The sequence below is a fragment of the Spea bombifrons genome, chromosome 3 (assembly GCF_027358695.1).
Source record: "Spea bombifrons isolate aSpeBom1 chromosome 3, aSpeBom1.2.pri, whole genome shotgun sequence".
NCBI lineage: Eukaryota > Metazoa > Chordata > Amphibia > Anura > Pelobatidae > Spea > Spea bombifrons.
This window is the reverse complement of record NC_071089.1, coordinates 32,813,374-32,833,210: the sequence shown is the minus strand read 5'-3', so window position 1 is coordinate 32,833,210 and position 19,837 is coordinate 32,813,374. Positions and strand designations below refer to the sequence as shown.

At 39.7% G+C, this 19,837-nt stretch overlaps 2 protein-coding genes across 2 annotated transcripts; both read left to right on the top strand.

Moving 5' to 3' along the window:
* Positions 1 to 4,543: 4,543 nt before the first annotated feature.
* Positions 4,544 to 12,001, top strand: MTRF1L (mitochondrial translation release factor 1 like). Its single transcript, XM_053459911.1, has 7 exons — positions 4,544 to 4,994; positions 6,026 to 6,105; positions 6,752 to 6,935; positions 7,615 to 7,778; positions 8,602 to 8,719; positions 9,118 to 9,254; positions 11,665 to 12,001. The coding sequence occupies exons 1-7, from the start codon at positions 4,625 to 4,627 to the stop codon at positions 11,875 to 11,877; spliced, it is 1,266 nt and encodes a 421-aa protein (XP_053315886.1). The 5' UTR covers positions 4,544 to 4,624; the 3' UTR covers positions 11,878 to 12,001.
* Positions 12,002 to 14,780: 2,779 nt separating this feature from the next.
* On the top strand, positions 14,781 to 19,532 carry FBXO5 (F-box protein 5). Its single transcript, XM_053458885.1, has 5 exons — positions 14,781 to 14,999; positions 16,763 to 17,463; positions 17,753 to 17,840; positions 18,147 to 18,326; positions 18,782 to 19,532. The coding sequence occupies exons 2-5, from the start codon at positions 16,787 to 16,789 to the stop codon at positions 19,031 to 19,033; spliced, it is 1,197 nt and encodes a 398-aa protein (XP_053314860.1). The 5' UTR covers positions 14,781 to 14,999; positions 16,763 to 16,786; the 3' UTR covers positions 19,034 to 19,532.
* The last annotated feature ends 305 nt before the right edge of the window (positions 19,533 to 19,837 follow it).

The following is a 19,837-nucleotide window of genomic DNA, read 5'->3' as shown; positions in this document are numbered from 1 at the left end:
TTGGCAGCTCTTATAACTTGCTTTGCTTCTTTCTGGCTAATCTTATAGATCTGTCTATCTTCCTCACTTTGGGTACTTTTGTATTTACTAAGGGCTAACTTCTTGTTTTTTTTACGATTTTGGCCACTTCTGCAGAGTACCTCGGCGGTTTCTTTAATTGTTTACTCTTACTGAACAGCCTAATACAATTTTCTGTTATCTTCAATAATTCAACTTTTAAATAATCCAATTTCTCCTGGACTCCATTTAAATGGCCCCAGTCCGATAATGACTCCTCTACACATATTCTCATTATAGAAAAGTCAGCTTTTCTAAAATCTAACTTTTGTTCTTGCGTGGAGTCACTCTTCGTATATTAAACCACACAGACTGATGATCACTAGATCCCGAACTTTCACCTACAGAAATATCGACGACCAAAGACAGTGAACGACCCAACTGCCCAACCCGAAATAATTGGTTGTGGAGTGCCAATAAGAACTTGTGCTCACCTTATGAGCTACTTAACCTGGACAACATGAAATTTTAAAGGTAAAAAAATAAGAGCATTTCATTAAGAGCTGTATGTGTATGTTTATGTAAGTGTATATATCTGTAACTTTATGTAAAAGTGTGTGTATGCAGGTGTCTATATGTATGTATGTATGTTTATGGTGTTAGAGTGGCTGTATGTAAGTATGAGTCTAGAGCTGCCCCTGGCCATCATCATTTTCATATCACCTAACATCTTATTCCTCCACACCATCATTTCTATACCCTTACATTATCAACCCATATTGAGCCACAATCACCCTCCATCTTCATGCTCTCTAACATAACTTGTCATCATCTTTATACCCATTCTTTATTTCCCAATCCAGGGGCGTACCTAGAGTATTTGGCACCCGGGGCGGATCCTGTATGTGGCACCCCCCCCACACTTTAAAACTACCTGGCCGAAATTGAATATGACCCCCCCCCCCACACACACCATAAAAAAATCTAACACTTTTATTTAAAGTAAGTAACACACCAAAATAGGACAAAACAATTAAATAACAATATATATATATATATATATATATATATATATATATATATATATATATAATTGTTAACAGCAATCACATTCCTATCATGCCCAGGCATACCCAGATTCCAGGAGGCACTCGCAGACTTGGCATGATAGGAGTATGATTGCCCTATCTACCCCTTCTCCCTCCCTTCTGCCCTATCTACCCCTTCTCACTCCCTTCTCCCTATCTACCCCTCCTAACTATCTACCCTCTCCCTCTTTGAAGTTCACTTACCTTTCAGGAGTCCTGCAGTGGGGGTGCAAGGCCTCTGCCACTGTATGGAACAGCATAGAGTGATGGGAGTTATGGTGTACTTTAGAGCATAATTATATAATGAAAAATACATTGGAAATGGTACAGCATAACACCCATCACTCTCACACACTTACCAATCCACACATATACTAATCCACACATACCAATCCACACATATACCAATCCACACGCATACCAATCCACACATATACCAATCCACAAATACCAATCCACACATATACCAATCCACACATACCAATCCACACGCATACCAATCCACACACATACCAATCCACATGCATACCAATCCACACGCATACCAATCCACAAGCATACCAATCCACACACATACCATCCACACGCATACCAATCCACACATATACACTAATCCACACTTACCAATCCACACATAACAATCCACAAACACATACCAATCCACACACATACCAATCCACACACATATACTTATCCACACACATACCAATCCACACACACATACCAATCCACACATATACTAATCCACACACATACACCAATCCACACACATACACCAATCCACACATATACACCAATCCACAAACATACCAATCCACACATATACTAATCCACACACATATACTAATCCACACACATACCAATCCACACACACATACTTATCCACACACACATACCAATCTACACACATACCAATCCACACACATACACCAATCCACACACATACACCAATCCACACATATACCAATCCACACACATACCAATCCACACACATACACCAATCCACACACATACCAATCCACACACATATACTAATCCACACACATATACTAATCCACACACATATACTAATCCACACACATACCAATCCACACACATATACCAATCCACACACATACACCAATCCACACACATACACCAATCCACACACATACACCAATCCACACACATAACAATCCACACATATACTAATCCACACACATACCAATCCACACACATATACCAATCCACACATACCAATCCACACATATACTAATCCACACACATTCACCAATCCACACACATACACCAATCCACACACACATACCAATCCACACATATACCAATCCACACATATACCAATCCACACACATACCAATCCACACACATACACCAATCCACACACATACACCAATCCACACACATACACCAATCCACACACATACCAATCCACACATACACCAATCCACACACATACCAATCCACACACACACACCAATCCACACACAACACTCTCACTGTATGCTTTCCTACCTTTCCTCTTTTCTTCTTACAGCTCCTTTTCCTGCTCTTCGCTCCTCTTCTTCTTCAGTTCTTCTGTCTTCTTCCGAGGGCACGGGGTTCAGAGGGCACGGACAGCGGTGGGCGCGGCTTCAGTGTTGTGCGCCGGGATCTGACAACAAACCCCGGCGCACAACAGCTGTTGCCGCGCGGATCGCAAGGGAGCGGTATCGGAGGTCTTTAACAGACCTCCGGCTCCCTTGAGTGATTTTAAGCCGGGTTCAAGGGAAATCCTTGAACCGGCTTAAAATCACTCAAGGGAGCCGGTGGTCTGTTAAAGACCTCCGATACCGCTCCCTTGCGAGCCTGCTCCTCCAGCGGCGGACATTACTGTCCGTCTCTGGAGGGGTGCCGGCAAGTTGGCACCCCCCTGATGAGCGGCACCCGGTGCGGACCACCCCCCCCGCCCCCCGCTAGGTACTCTACTGTCCCAAACATCTAAATACCTTCCCTTAACCACCCCCCCCCTTCATATCCATACTATACTTAACAATACTTTTCATTAATTCATACCATTTTACACAGCGGTGTTGATAAAAAACACAGGGTCCTGGTGTGAAAATTGCCCCCTGGCATTACAGCAACATGTCCCATAGTGCCATCTTTGTCCCCAAACACCTGTGAGGGCTATCCCCATTGAAAAGGACATATATCCTTAAGTGTCAACTGACTGAATTTAGTAAGTTTCACATGTTTTTTCTACAATCTCACACACTCACACTCAATATACTCAGGTATAATACACACCACTCGCTTCAGGACTCTTGAAAAAGGAGCAAATTGTGCGTATTAATCCTGAGATTTTACAGTATTTGTAATTGTATGGTGTCTACATTTACTTTGGTCAGGTCCAGTGGAGGTTAGCCACACTGCTTGTACACACCATGCACCTTATTGAATAGCTGTAAAGGCTTTATGGTTTATACCATCAACTGTACGATTGTTCTATGAAGTTCTGACAACTTTGTTTTCCCAGCAACCATCAGCCTTCATTCTTTGGACCGTGAAACACCTGTCTAGGTTTTAAGAGGATATTTTCCTACTTGGAGCTGACATCACTCTCTCACTGGATCCCAAGCGTGCCACTCTTTAACAGCAAATCTGCTCTTGAGCAAGTTTAGGTTTACTGAGTAACTACACTTGGTTATCTATAGAGATTATCCGAATACCATTACACTAAGCTTAGCAAATTTTTGGGGCACAAGTGCCACAATATTGCCCTTGGTTGGTACTTTTGGTGACATCCTCTTCCCCGATTCGATTTTGGCGGAAGTTGCCAGGTTATGTCATCGGAGAATATGGAAGAAAATGCGGAAGCAAAAGTGGTTTGGCGGAAGCGGAAACAGTCAGCAAAGACGGTAGGGAAACTACGTGAGAGAGTGAGTGACAGTGTGAGTGAATGACGGTAATGTGGGCATCGGGCAGCTTATTTCATTCCCAAATTAAATATGCCCCTGAAACGTTGTGCAAACCAAATAGGCAGAGAACGAAATTCATTGCCTTAAAGTGAATGGGCCAAAAAGGAACTGAAAATGTGTGTGAATTCTGTTCCACAAGGGTAGGCTCCAGGTAGCTGGAGCCCAAAAGTTCCTAGGTATGAGCATTAAGGAGACAAACAAAACGATATGCAGGTTTCTTTTACTTCTCTCCCTATGTGGAACAGCACCTTTAAACATCCTCAGTAGGCATAACCAGTCGCCATGAAAACCTAACCTCCAGGAAGTAAAGAAAGAGCCAGAGCAAGACATATTGACAGTTTGTCACAAGGTCCACCCAGTGTGGGTAAACCACATGGAGTGTATCTTCTCCACAGTCTGTTTTCTTAAACGCCGCTCAGGACTACCGGAGAACCATCAGCCAATCACAGTAAGCTTGCGTCATTGCCCGTCGCTGTGCTGCAAATGTTTTGACCTTCTCAATATGGCGCCACGCTTGTAGCGTTTTTAGCCCTCAGTTGCCGTCTAGTAGGTTGGGTGCGATCTCGCGAGATGTGAGCTGTCATGCTGGTGACCGCTGTACGGTGTGTGTTCTGTAGTGCCCTAAGGTCTCCCCGAAACTTTGCGGGGAAACTGAATTCAGATGGTTTGCGTTTGGTTATAGCAGGGCGCAGGCCCTTGAGTAGCCATGTGGGCCCAGTCAGTGAAACACGTCGCGCGTCGAGCTTGGAGAAAGTAACTTGTAGCGAGTCATGGACGAATTATCTGAGGCACCTGGAGAAACGGGGTGCCGCCAATGGAGACCTAATGTCCTTAGCGGAGGCTCCGGGCTCTGACAGGATGAAGAGATGGGAACTGCATCGGGTCGTCCCTGTTATCCAGGAGCTTAGGGCCAAGGAGAAGGAGCTGGAAGACCTGCAGCAGCTCCTTGCAGGTGAGAGCTGGGGGGTGCAGGCAAGGACTCTATGCTGTTCTAATTAGTGCCGAGTAAAGCGGATATGTTAAAAATATCAATAATTAGGATATTATTTTTAGCAACTGAATACCCCATTCTCAATACAGAGTAATCTGGAGGTGTTAGGATCTTAGAGTTTGCATAAAAAATGTTATTAGTCACTATATGTATATAGTATATATGTATATGTACTTGGGCTCAAGGGCAATCTTTTGCGTTTGCCGATCTCCGGTACAATTAATGACAGGTAGTAAGAATGCAGTTAATTAAACATTATAGGAAGAAAATAGTAATGAGCAGAAAAATAGAAAATCTGGCATTAGGAAGTACGGATTTGTTATGGGAAGGTTTTCAGTGAAGGAGTGAGAAGATTTCCTGTTTAGCTCACTTACTGGTGCTTCTTTAAGGCGACCATCGGAAATCTTGCGGTACAGTACTAACCTAAAGCACCTGGCCCCAAGGGCCAGCGAGGAGGCTTGTTACAGATAAGGGAAGCCGGACCCCCTACATGAGCACTGGTTATACCCCATGATCGGCCGACTAGCTTTAAAAGGACCATATGGTCACGAATCGACTTTTTTACAGCAGCGATATAGAAAAAAGAGGGGGAAAGTTGTCCCAAAGCTTCCAAAGAAATTAGTAAAAGCCAGACCAAAATATATGAAGAATATGAAAATCTTCTTTATTATTACATGTGAAAATATGAAAAAATATTAAATGGAATGGAGGAAAATAATGATACCTTCCATGCTGGTTGGACGAAACACGTCAGGTGTGTTTTGTCCAACCAGTGCACCAGTCATAGGTGAACTACATTACCCATAATGCCTTTATATGCCCAAAAATACTTAAAATCAAATATACAATGCGTTAAAATCACTAACTTTAAGCTTTATTTATAATGCCCCTCTATTCATTTAATATATCTGCAGTTAATGTGAAGATGGTCTAGTTGGTCCATGAATCCATTTATTTTGTCTTAATATGAATACTTTTGTTTATATTTATAGATGAAAATGAAGATTTAAAGGCCCTTGTCAATACAGAAATAACATTGTGTCAAGATGAGATAAACCAACTAAAAAATAAGGTAGTTTTTTTGGAACCTGTATGTAAGTTGTAATGTTAAACTGTGGTGATTTATAATCTAAAACGATAGGGTTGGAGGTTTAGATGTAATGTAAGAGTTTGTTTTACTGAGGGATGGTAGATACGTGGAAATGGCTCTCAGCCAAAGTTACATAGTAAATAAGGTTGAAAAAAAAAACTAGGTCAATCAAGTTCAACCCTTCTACCTAACCTTCCCACTCTTAACCCAAAAGAAGGCAAAAACCTTGGCTAGAAGCTCTGCAGCCCTGTATTCCTGATCACATTATGATTGGAATATTTGTTATTCTGTTAACCGGTTAAGAATGTTCTTGTTTTATGACCCTATTATGGTTTACTTGTTCTTTGTTGCATAGAATTAGCTTTAGTGATATGTTTGGCCATTTAAACTGTTTGTTTTTCATTATTTCTGGACAAACTCTTTGGTATTTACACCCACTACTACGCGCAACTGTTGGTGTTACCCATGGAACGTGTTCTCTCAAAAGCATTGTCGCCAGAAAGAAAAAAAGTTTGTATTCCGTGTTTAAAATGAAATCGTGCAAATAAAAGTGGGGTTTAATTGTATTTACAACAGTCTTACTTTGGCTACTGATATTCTCTTCTCATCCAGTTCTGCTTTTTTGTAGATCGCCTGGCTTTTAATACAGAGCGAGGAAGTAGATGACGGCGACCTCATCATGGAAGTAACAGCAGGTGTAGGTGGACAGGAGGCCATGCTCTTTACTGCAGAGATCTTTGATATGTACCAGCGTTACGCCTGCCATAAGACGTGGAGCTTTGATATACTGGAATATTACACCAGTGATATAGGTGAGTAAAAACGCAATGTGTTACCCCCCCCCCTTTTTTAAATTATTTCTTGGTTAAATGAATGGGTGCATGCAGAGCAGAGCTCTTCTTTTCTGAGGTGTAGATGATGGTATCTTTACCCAAGCTGAGAGATTTATTCAATAAACGGAGTTCAGAAAGTCTAAAACCTAATTACCTGCCGACTTGTTTGTTTCTTTTGCACACTAAAAGTTTCCAATAAACCAGAAAATGGAATGTGTATATTGTTAGATACACCACATCTATCTGCCAACTATGGAACTATGTGACTTGTTAGCAGCTATGACAACAGCTGTTGGAAAATGTACATTTATGCTGTAACTTTGCTAAAGGAAAGGATATGGGACCCATACTTTATTCACAAATATAATTCATAAAAATATGCGTGACTGCTCCTTTAGAATTATTTATTGAAAAACAAAATTTAAGAAGGTTTGTGATGACCTATTGGATGATCAAATATGAAGTAGTCAATGTCCTAACCTGTTGCTTTATTTATAGCAGCAATTATATATTTAATGCTCATATTTAATGGTTTGTTTTGTTTCTTCTCTGACTGGGAACTTCAGGTTTGCATGAAAGATTATTACTGTTGGAGTTTGCTTGTAATCTTTATCTATTATTGTTTTGTAATCTTCCAATACCATGTTTACTTTCCAAGGTGGTCTGCGACATGCAACAGCCAGCATAAGAGGCCATGATGCCTACAAGCATTTGAAATTTGAAGGAGGGGTACATAGGGTCCAACGTGTGCCAAAGACTGAGAAACAAGGCCGAATTCATACAAGCACAATGACTGTCGCTATATTGCCTCAACCAAGTGAGGTAATCTGCATGTGCATGTTTTTAATGTTTGCGATGCCACCAATCTATATATGTCAGAAAACTGAAAATCAATTTCAAACAAACTTTTCTTCTACTTGGTGCTTATAGGTTCTATAGAATTTTTTTATTTTTTTTTTATGATTGTGTTCCAAAACCCGTGAAAAACCCACACATGTGTTTGTGTAATCTGGAGATGCAGCCAAATACATTTTGCTGGGTTTCTCTGCTGTTGCAGGTAATAAAAGCAATGAAAATGAAAGTTTGCCTTTGCCAGAGATTGGCGATCAAATAAATGCTCCTTGTGAAATACCATTAGTTGTCTTCTCTCCAAAAATATACACTGCTAAACAGCGTCAGTCAAAATGAAACTTAGAAAATGTTAAATTTGGAAACAGGGAAGGGCGTTTTCCGTTTTGTACCCCATAACGTCTTAAAAACCTGTACATGTTGGGTATTTTTAAAATCAAGATGCTTACATTAATATATTTTGTGGTTGTTTTCTAGTCAAATATTAAAATGTTTGTTTTTTTTGGAAATATTTTCATTATTTTAATGTATTATCCAAGCTCTATATGTTCATATCATGTGTGCGTGGAAAATTAAAAAGGTGAATCATGGTTACAATGTGGAAAAATTCACGGGTTTTTTTTTTTGGTGCAAAACATACTTGGTAGAGAGGGTTCATTTTAGTAATTTATTAAGAAAACAAACTACTTGATTTTGCAGAAATAAAGTATACTGACATGTTTGCATATATTAAATTGATGGCTATTGAACAAAATATTTGAATATTAAAAGAAGATGTTTCCCATTGTCTCTTCAGATCAGTTTAATAATTAATCCCAAAGATTTACGCATTGAAACAAAAAGAGCAAGTGGAGCCGGTGGACAGCATGTCAATACAACTGACAGTGCAGTACGGATTGTACACATACCAACAGGTAGGTACAGGAGATGCCTCGCAGGAAATGTGTTCGCCTTTAGTCAGCTCCGGTGCTGGATTGGTGAATGCTTTTGTACAGGGGTCTGTTAAGACCCCCATGTGCATGTGTGGAGAGTGCTGCCATTGATTACAATGGGAGCTCTTTGCCTCGGGCAGCCAATCAGTGGCAAGATTAGTTGGACCACAGATGAGGAGGGAAGCTGCTGCAGCAGGACTGCAACTTCTAGGTCAGGTAAGTGCTTTATGGGTTGTATGTATGTTAGCAATATGGCTAGCGTAGTGTATTAATCACAATGTAAACCTTTTAAGTGTATGGAGTCGACAGTAGCAAGTTTGGGTCCAATGAATGCATGCTTTGACTAATGCTGGATGGCCACCTCTTTCTTCTGTAAACAGGCGTAGTGTCTGAATGCCAGCAGGAGAGATCCCAACTCAAAAACCGAGAGAAAGCAATGCAGGTACTCCGTGCAAAATTATACAGCATGAAGCTGGAAGAAGAGACTAGTAAAAGATACAATGCAAGAAAAATCCAGGTCTGTGTGTACATTCTTAGATATCCCATTTGTTAATACAGTGATGTGGGTTAACACTGACAAAAGTCTCATTTTGTTCTAAGTGAATCAATGAAATAAAAAATTATAATTTAAATATCTAAGTTTAAAACACAAGAAATCAAGTAGCTAAACAGTGATAAGAATCACAGGAGAATGATAAGAATGCAGCTTCTAGCTTAAGTAACTTTGCCCTCTAGCGTAAAAAACTCAGAGTTTTTGGTCAATTGAGACCAAGATAAGGCTTTTTTGTCTTGTTAAAATTGATAGAGAAAGATACCAGGAAACACTGCAAAAGAACGTAGGGTTCACTAAAATAAGACCGAGAGAAAATGCAGGGTTCCCAAGCACAAGATCAAGTCAACATTACTGCGGCTGAAGAACAAAAAACGATTCCCAGTCAAAGTCCTAATTTCAGTCCCATTGAGAATCTTTTTTTTTTCTTCTTAATACATTTTCACCAAAATAGAAACCTAGAATTTGTTTTTGACAGGAGATAAGAATCATTGCCTGTATTCTCCTGATGCCTGCAACATCCAACATCACTCTACAATAACTGATTTAGTGTTTCAATCTTTTAACATTTCATATATATTTTCATTATCTTGCATATTTGTTTCTTTTTTCTGCTAAGGGTATTCTTTCTAGTTATTGGGGCCTTATCAATGGAATCACTGCCTTTTCTGGGTTTACCCGTTCTGTACAAAGGGGAGGGAATATTGCAAGGAGCCCAGAACAGGCAAACTGGGAATGGGACCAGACCAAGGAGGCGCTTTCCCAGCTGCTGTGTAAGGAGAGTTAGAAAAAAAGAATAGGATTCTTTCATGTCCCGGTCCAGCCCTTAGTGCCTAAGCAAACGCATAAACTGGCAGTTGACCAAGGCAAACACGGAAAATTGGTTGCCCAGTGCCCATGTTCACTCTCCCTCACGCTTTCTCAATGTTGCCCTACCTTCTCTGGCGACCGCTTCCGCATCTTCTCCCTTCTCTTTTCTATTCTATCCTTAAACTTCTTCTGCATCTATGCGGACATAATCCGGCAGCTTCAGCCAAAATGGCGGCGCTGTAGTGACGTCCTCTTCCCCGATCCTCTGAGGTGAACTGAGGGCAATATGGTGGCTGTTGCAGTTACGTTCTCTCAGGGACAAGGTCACCACACCACCGCCATTTTGACAGAAGTTGCCGGTTATGTCTGCGAAGATAGAAGATCCCAGATTAAGGACTGAAGATAGAATGGAGAAGGTAGGGAAACATTTCGTGAGAGAGAGTGACTTGAGTGAATGCGGACCCACAAATGTCAGAAGAAAATTCTGAGCTTTTTGCTTCGTTTTCATCCGATTTGGGGGAATCTGGCCTAATTTTTTCGGGGCTTTGTACCGATCTCTGAATATACTGTGAACTTGCAGTTCGTAAAATATCTGAATGCACGAGGTGATTATGGTCATAAGGTTGTGCTACAACACCAAAAGAAAAGACGCTGTGAGGCGAAAGATTTAGATCTCATGTGGTAATTGAGGAATCTTGCTTAAGGGTTTGTGGGGCTTTGTGGCATCATTTATATTTGTAAAATGAAACAAAATGTACCCTGGGGAGAGAAATATAACAATAGTTCAATGTACTATTTGTAATTCTGTAATCAGAACAGGTAATTGTTCACTTTCACATGTGAGATTTAGCTGCTTTTGGAAGATGCAGTTTGACCACATACTAAGGCAAACAATTACCTGAACAGGAGATCTGAAAGTACCTGTTGAATTACCACCTATTGTTCTCACACAAAAAACTTTGGACAGGACAGTGAGTTTTTATTGTGTAGCACAGTTGTTTGGTGTAAAGGAACTTTACTGTCTTAAGTGTCTCAAAAAGCTCATTTCGTTAAGGTTTAATGACTTGTACATCCTAACCAGTAGCCTTCAGAGGTTTAATAATTAACTCATTTGCATTTGCCCTAGGCAGGGACAAAAGGTGGCATGTCTAATTTGCTCCTGAATAGAATGCATGTACATTTTTCTCCAGTCTGTAGCTAAAAGACAGTACGGAGTATTTTAAATTTGGATATCATATAACTGACTGTGTAAGAAAGGAAGAGGAACACTTCTTTCATGGTTGGGTCCATATGTGGTGGATAGGTTGTGATACCAGTCTGGCTACATTTCCAGCATGTTCAGTATCCAGCCTGTTAATATTTCTTTTTTTATTTTAGTAATGTTGAGTTTATGGAAGCATTAAGTTAGTCTGAATCTGGCTCAACTCAGACATGCTTAAAACTGGCTAGTGGACCAAATAAATCCTCTGCAATTTGTTCCAGAAGGATACAATGTTATTTCTGATGTTTTAGTAGTACATCATGTCTGACTTTCCGCATTAATATGTTTTTACCTCCCTGTTTATAGATTGGTACTAGAGGAAGATCAGAGAAAATCCGTACATATAACTTTCCTCAAGACCGTGTTACAGACCATCGAATCGGCAAATCTTTACATGACATTGACGGATTTTTATTTGGTGAAGAACTTTTAGATGAAATGATTCTATCCCTCAGCGAGTTTTCAGACTGTGAATCTCTGCTTGAAATTATTGAAGACTCGTCTACAGATCATAAATAAATTCCCATGACTGGACTCCGTTTTTCCCTGTGCACAGTCCTTCTTTCTGTTGGTGGTATATTTATTTTGGATGTAGGGGTACCTGGTAACATGTACTATTCTTATTAGAAGAGCAGGAAAACAATATTTTCTATGGGTGTCCTTGCTTCCGGCGTTTCCCTGTGTGAATAGACTGCAGAATATCTATTCTTCAGTGCATTGTTAGAATTGCCAATCGTCAAACATTCACATGCAAAATAAATATAGAAAGATTTTACAACTGCCTGGTTAATTATGGGATATCTGCTTTGGCCTGGAACCTCAGATGAATGCTAGGCAGTCTTGCTATCCTCAGATCTGAACAAGCAGAAAGGACTGGTTCAGTTCAAGCAATTACCACATGCTGTCCATTGCAGCCTTACTAAGGAACAGTGTGAGGACTTTTAATATGCATTCTTCCACAAAAGGAAAAAATGTTTACCTGATGTAGAAGCTGTAGCCCTGCTGCCCTCCTCCGACGTAGTCTGGCTGGTCTTGACAATTATTGGCTGCTCTAAACAGACCACTGCCTGCAGCAGGCCGTCATACTAGCGGTAAAGTATGTCTCCTTTAAGATGGTTTGTTAACTGGGGGTTGGGAAAGGCAAATGCATATGGTGAAGTGCCCCCCCTCTGCCATTTGCCAAAAGGGCACAATGCGAGTTTAAAGGGATCTCCCAGCTATCACATGCATTCAAGTGCAAATGATGGGTGGAGTGTCTGTCTAATATTCTGTAAATATTCTTTAATATGGGAGGGTTGGTAGGGGGCTTGTGGTTTCTCTCACTTTACTATTCATTTAAACGACCAACAGATGCAGGTTTCTCCAGCATGAAGGGTTGAGTTGGCCGTGTATGATGCATATCAATGTGTAAGAAAAGTTTGAAGACATCTTCCACTATCATCATAACTATTATAGAAGGGCCAGCCAATCGCTTCACTGAGCAGAAAGTCATCGGTGTTGGCACTTTATAATGTGTAGTGAAGGAGCTGAAATTTAACTATCCCTTTAATATGTGCGTTTGAGTTTCTATGCAGCAGTGACTTGTCCAGTTTCAAATACTGTAAATATGACAAGCCGAGCAGCTTGGGCTCTTATTCTCCCATTTTTGTTTGTGAAAATCTGAATTCTTCAATGAATTGTTAAAAAATGCACCACCTATCAAAGCCATATTAAGCCCTGATGAGTCTTGGACAATGTATCTGTATAGAGAGTTCCCCAACTCCCACCTTCAGTTACTTCTTACTGAAGAGGTGGACTGTCTTTTGTAGAAGAGACATAGACATCATTAAGATATTTCATGTGCTTGCACTCCATAAACAGTGGGTGGTACAGAGAAGCACGTAAGATCACTTTGTTCGAGCACAAGGATTCCTATGATTATCAGGCAGCTTGCATCTATCTGGGATTTCCTGAAGGCTGATGAGATACATGTTGGCTGCTCAAGTGGTGTGCCTGAGCATATGCAGTGCCTACTTTGTATAGGTGGTAGAGGCTTTATGTAAGTAAAGCGCCATATCGCCATTTATTGTTGGCAGAGCGCTGTAGCCTTTTGTACCAATTAACCAAGACCGGAAAGTTGGTAAGTATGAGCATAGACTCTTCCATTGATGTGTACAGTGCACTGCCTAGTTTGTGAATGTCTACTAAAACTGATTTACAGAATTTCCAAGGTGAACATCAGTGGCTTGGTATTCTGGGACTGCAGCGTCTTACAAATTTGCCAGTACTACAGATGGAGGTACAGCCACAAGCCACCCTTATTAATAAAATGAACCTTACCAGATATTTTAACCCATTCCCTACCCTATATAGAACTACTGGCATACCCACGCCAGGTGAGGGGAAATGCATCTTAGAGCATACTGGTACATCATGACTTGGCACTTTATTCACTTTCTTCTCTGCCGCTACATGGCACATAAGGCTGGCTAATGAAAGCCTGGGGGGCCACCACCCGGTCAGCAGAAGCCAGCATCGTAGATAAAGTGTAACTGCCCTCAAAGCAAGTGCCGTACACTGCTACAATATGAATGTTAGGTGTTATATACCGGTATATATAATATATATATATAATATATATATATAAAGCAAAGCAAATCTGGTATATTGGTAGCTCAGTGATGTCGCTGTGAAATCACAGGTATTCATAAGCTACAAGAGAGATCCCCAAAAGGATCTCTATCTATTTTGCACTGGTACTGGAAGTAAAGAATTGTAATTAAAAAAAAAACAAAACACTACTCCCAGACCCACGCCCTTTTAGCCAGGTAAGAAGGGATGGATGTGGCGCTCTAAATTTTCGAATATGGAAGTAGGGTATTACTGTAATCAGGATCTGTTGAATATAAATTGGTTTAGTTTAGCGGTGGCATCTACTGTGTAGAGGAAATCCTAATTGATTCTATTTTAGTACCCCCTCTTACATATTAGCACATATTAAGGCATACTGATGCCTTTTTATGGACTGGTGGGCAAGTCAGGACAGCTGGCAAGTGGCAACTATGCTCGAAAATGTAAGACTGATTAATCATCATAACCCAGACACACTTTCGCTGTTACCAAGTACAAAAATAAATTCCACAGCATGTTTACGAAAACGATGAGATATGATATTCGATCTAAAAAAAACTTTTTATTTTTTGCCAGATTCCAAAATGGCCGTTTAAGCTTTCCTCTAGACCGACAGCTGATTTCCCTACCTTCCCTTTCTCTAAGACAAAGCAAGCTGTGGGCGAAGCCTTTTACGAAAGAAAAGAGGAGGCCCGCCGAATAATCACTTCAGGAACAGGACGCCTACTTATGACGCGTCTACTGAGCTTGATATTGATTGGGTAACCAGTTTTGGACACGAAATTTAAAGTGTCTTGAAAGTTGCTCGGGCAGATGCTGGCGCCATTTATTTGTATAGCAGCAGTCACTGCTTGCTGTCGCTTTATGCAGCCCCAAATGACCTTTGGGCATTGGGGGTTTTATTATTTTTACATGTTGAATTTATAGAGATTTTTTTAACCTCATTTTATGTATTAACGAAGAGTTTCTACGTGGAAGCGTTTTTATAAAAGCGATCCATATCCAGGAAGCGGGTACATTCCAGTCACACAGTAAGTATGCGGCCAAGTTTTAATTTACGTTTTTACGCTGAGGGCTCTGTATGGGCTTTTATTAGACGAAATAATACAATTTTTACTCCTTACGTATAGAGAATGAAAGCGAGTGCGCAGAAAAGGAGGGAAGAAACATTTGTTGTTTTTTATTATTGCTCGAAAAGCACCCAATCGCCGTATAAAATCACCAATAAACCACTTAGTTTTCATTATATTTATACCTATTTTATATTAGTTGGATTCTGGTGCTTTAGTGTATCTGTAGAGCTTGATAATCGGTGACCCCCCCCCCTATTCAGGGGCTCATACGACCCCTAAGGTGAAGATGGTGATCGGGAACTATTAACATAGCATTTTTGTTTTTGGGGTACCCTTCTTTAGCCCCTCGGTATAGCTGACCCTTTATCCAGCTTGTAAAACTTTATCGATTAGAAGTATCTCACCCGCCAAAACTTTCCCTCCTACTCCACCATATTGGAATGGGGGGGGGGAGGGTGATTAGCGGCTGCTCTTATAGTTATTCTCAGGAATAAATATAAATGTCTGGTCGGTATGCGTTTAGAATGAATCCATTATTTGTTTGTGACATTGTGTGCAGCTCCTGGAATTCAGTACATGGCAGATGGTTTTTACACAGGGGGCTGACAGAAAATGGCGCTGAAAGGGAAGGCTGTGGGGGTTGTGCACTGATACTTTGGGGGATTTATTGTACTTCTTCCCTTATTTATTCACTGATCATATATCATTTAATTGTGTGTATTTTTAGTTCATGCCCAATGTCTAGAAGACAAATAATTTGCAATATATATAGTGTCCTAGCCCTTCTGTGGTGGGATAATGTAGCTGCGGATAATGGGAGTTCAGCAGCTTGACATGTGCATTTCTTTCAGATCAACGTTTGCAGTATTTTAAATATTTGGGTTTTTTTTTTAAATATTTATGGTCTGTTTTCATTAATGGCTCTTGGTAGGTAAATATTTTTCTCCAAAATCCAGTGTACATTTTATAATCTTGTAACCCTATAAATTGCTTTTTTGTTTTTTTTTTCACCCTCTTCGCCAGTGTTTATTGCACTGTTTAAAAATGACTATATAATCAAGATATTGGGCTTTCTCACAAATTGCTCCTATTACTACCCCTTTACAAGATACTGAGTTGGTTAATTTAGTATTTTGGGGCAGAGGCATCAAATATTCATATATAATGTCTTAGCTTGATTTCTGCGCCTTTTGAGTCCCAGCCCTAATTTTTGGCGCACATGTCATAAGCAAGAAATCTGTCGCAAACTAAGTGGTTAGGGACGCAAACCACCAACACGTTGAAAACCTCACCGCCTCTCGATTTTCCAAAAGTGCCTTGGGAAAGCCAATGGCTAAACACACGTTGACTTTGGCAAAGTAAACTGTTAGTTTACCCACCAACCCCATCTGCAAATCTGCCCTGTTCCACAGCACCTTATCACCAGAGGGTGGCTGGTGTGGTCATTGTAAATAAGATATGGGTGTGGAAGGTGGTTCCTATACAATGATCACCCAGAGCTGGAGAAGTTATGGTGCTGCTTTTTAATTCAAGTATCTGTTATTTTGTGTTACCATGCTAGGTTCTGTTTATGTACATAATGGGGGTGGGGTAGTAATGCTTATGTGGGATCATTATCATAACTACTTGCTTCAAAGTTTACTAAAAGTTGCCTATGACTAAATGTTGCTGATTTATGCCCCTTTGATGTTTAACAATTTTTCTTTTTTCTCTCCCTGTAGGATACTAAAAACATCACCATCAAAATGAAGTGTGGGTTTAAGAGTAATCAAACTCCAACTAAGATGACCCCTAAGAAACTAAGCATGGAATATGCTAAAGTAGAAGGTAGCCCACTGAAGTATGACCAAGAGCCTTGCAAAAGCTGTGAAAAGGCACAAGAAGGTCACCATCGAGAAGATAGCATTAAGAAGTTGTCCCCAAAGCGGTTAGATTTTATTTCACAAGACAGACCTTTATACAACAAGGAAAATCTTTCTCATAGGTTTAAAGAGGCTGACCCTCATGATGGAGATACCAGCGTATTGCAAGACAGTGGTTATTCCTCGATTCTCCAAAGTGAATCACCATACCGAGATGATGAGGATGCAATCGCACTGGATCTTCTGGAATATGAAACCCCAAAACAGATCTCTGCACAAAACCAACCAAATAAACCTGCCACATCAGCAAGACTTTTTCCAGTTCTTCACTTTGAAGAAGTAGTTTGTTCAACTTTGAAGAAAAGTGCAAAAAGAAGTCCAAAAGTTGACTGGGACATAGTTGATGATGTGGTTTCCAAAGGAGCCTTTGGTCTTGAGAACCTGATCGGTAAAAAAATGGGTTTGGAGAGAATGGATATTCTTGGAGAGCTTTTCCAAAGGGACTTCAAACATCTGCTTGCTGAAATTCTAAGGCATCTCAGTGCAGTAGACTTAATAAAGTGAGTAATAGCACTTCTTGTACTAACACTGTAACCAATGCATTTGAGGATTAATGCTTGAGGGCTATTAGACTATCATGCATATGGTCTTTATTTGCCTATGAGATTGTTTTTTGTTTTTTAAACTAGGCATTCTGTAGCACTGTTATCACTGTTCTTAGTCTCACTCATTTTCTCCAACACTAGTTATTAAATGAGTTTTACGCATGGCAAAGCAGCCTGCTTTTATAAAAGTTACATTTTAACTTGTTTGGAGATCCTAAACATTGTTTCCAATTTTATCTTGCAGTGTCATATGTGTGAGCACAACCTGGAGAAAAATCTTGCAGGGGGATGATGCTTACAATGTTTATAAACTAGCTTGGAAAGAATGTTGTGTAAGTATCTATCTCTTTGTTACTCTTATGAATAAAGCATTTATTGCCTTGAGTTGCTTTGGTTCATGGGCCATAATACTTTACTGTGGGTATACAATCCTCCTTTATTTATTTATAATTGCCTCTGGCTCTAAAACCATGTAACTTGTAACCATGTTCAGCCAAGTATTAGGGATAGCTAATGATGGATGCTCCTGCTAAAGTCCACCCAAGCAAATAATGCAATTTTACCTCTTTCTTATGTTTGCTGTTGAAATTGCTCATGAATCACAAGACTGATTAACCCCAGTCTCTTCTGAAACACAGGAAAAGGAAGCAAAGCTAACAGAACAAGCTGCAACACGTGACGCTTCCTTGTTTCGCATACCTCTGGCTTGTGTCCAGAAAGTGGCCAGCGCATCTTGTTGTGTTTCTTCAAAAAAGAAGTCCAGCAAGAAAACTAAGATCGGCAGCTCCTCATACAGCAGACATGCAGAATTTAGCGAGGTACATTTTTAAAATGTTAAAAAAAAACAAACCTGTGTTTTTGTGACTTGTAGCCGTTGGGGGTGTTCGGTAGACCAGCAGATCTCGTGATATTACAAGCTAGAAGAATTAATCAAGTTTCTTATCACCTAGCTTCGAAACAATGGAATGGGGTGATATGTTTACCCACTTGTGACCTTTGTTAAGTTTTGGGCTCAACTTATCCTTGTGAAAGGTCTCAGACACTGGTAAAAGTGTGTATGTAGAGGTTTCTTCCCTTTATTCATTTATGTTCTCTCCTAAATAAATTCAAAGTAAAGCTAAAATGGACTTGGTCCCAAAAAAACATATGTAGTTTGACATATTGCATTAAATTGCTAGATAGATATATATAAATCATTTTATTTATGTTTTGTTTACATCTTTTTTTGGTTAACCAAGTTTTCTAATCCGCTATATATATTTCGTTTTGACAGATTGGAAAAACACTAAAAAATGACCAGGGCCTAAAAGCTTGCAGGGACTGTGGATCTCCAGCCAAGTATGATTCCTACCTTCACAGAGCAATATGCACTCGAGCAAACTGTAAACTTGACTTTTGCACACTCTGCCTTTGTGACTATCACTTTTCAAAAAGCTGCACAACCATCAAACCACAGAGCCATCGATACTTATCAGAACCTCTTCCTGGAAGTAAAAAGAGCAAACAGAACTTGAGAAGGCTGTAAATTTCAAAGAATGGACACTAATAACATAAGTTATGAACTATGAAAAAATAAAAAGGCAACACATTTAAAAAAAAAAAAAAAACACATGGGAGGTAATCTTAATAGGAATATGGTTTTAAACTACCATATTTTTCAAGTTTTAATAAGTTTCTAAATTTATTGCGTTTTTGCATTCTTATGGCTTCCAGATTTATTTATATTTGGTTAAAAAAAGAGACAAACTTTTAAATGTTGGTAACGTTTTATATTTTAAAGATTTGTTTGTTCTAATTTGGAAATACGTTGTCTATGAACAAGACTTTTTGCCGATACAACCTACCGGTCCCAAACTTGTTTTATCCTAAGGCCTCAAAGGATGAATTTATGAAATGTGATTGCCAAACGATTTTGTACATAGCTGTAAATATTTTTAATGTGTGTCTGTCCTTTTTTATGTCTGCTTTTGTGCGATATTCCCTTTTGCACTGTTAAATAAATTATTACAATTTGACTGCAAGAACGGCTATATTCTCAATACTCTTAGCCTTGTTTTTCAGTTGGGTTAATGGTGTATGCCATATTCAATTATTTAACAATTCTGTTAGGGAGACATTGTTTTCCTTGACATATTCATACCAAATGTTTGAATGATGTAGTACTTGATATTTAATGATTTCTGTGATTTTATAGCTCTAAGTTTGCAAAGCCAGAACATATTCTGATACTGTTAACGCTAGGTCTTGAATTGGCTGGGATCGGATGTCAAAAACCAGACTTATTGAATTGTCTTTAAACGTGACACAATCTGTCAACATAGGTATGGAG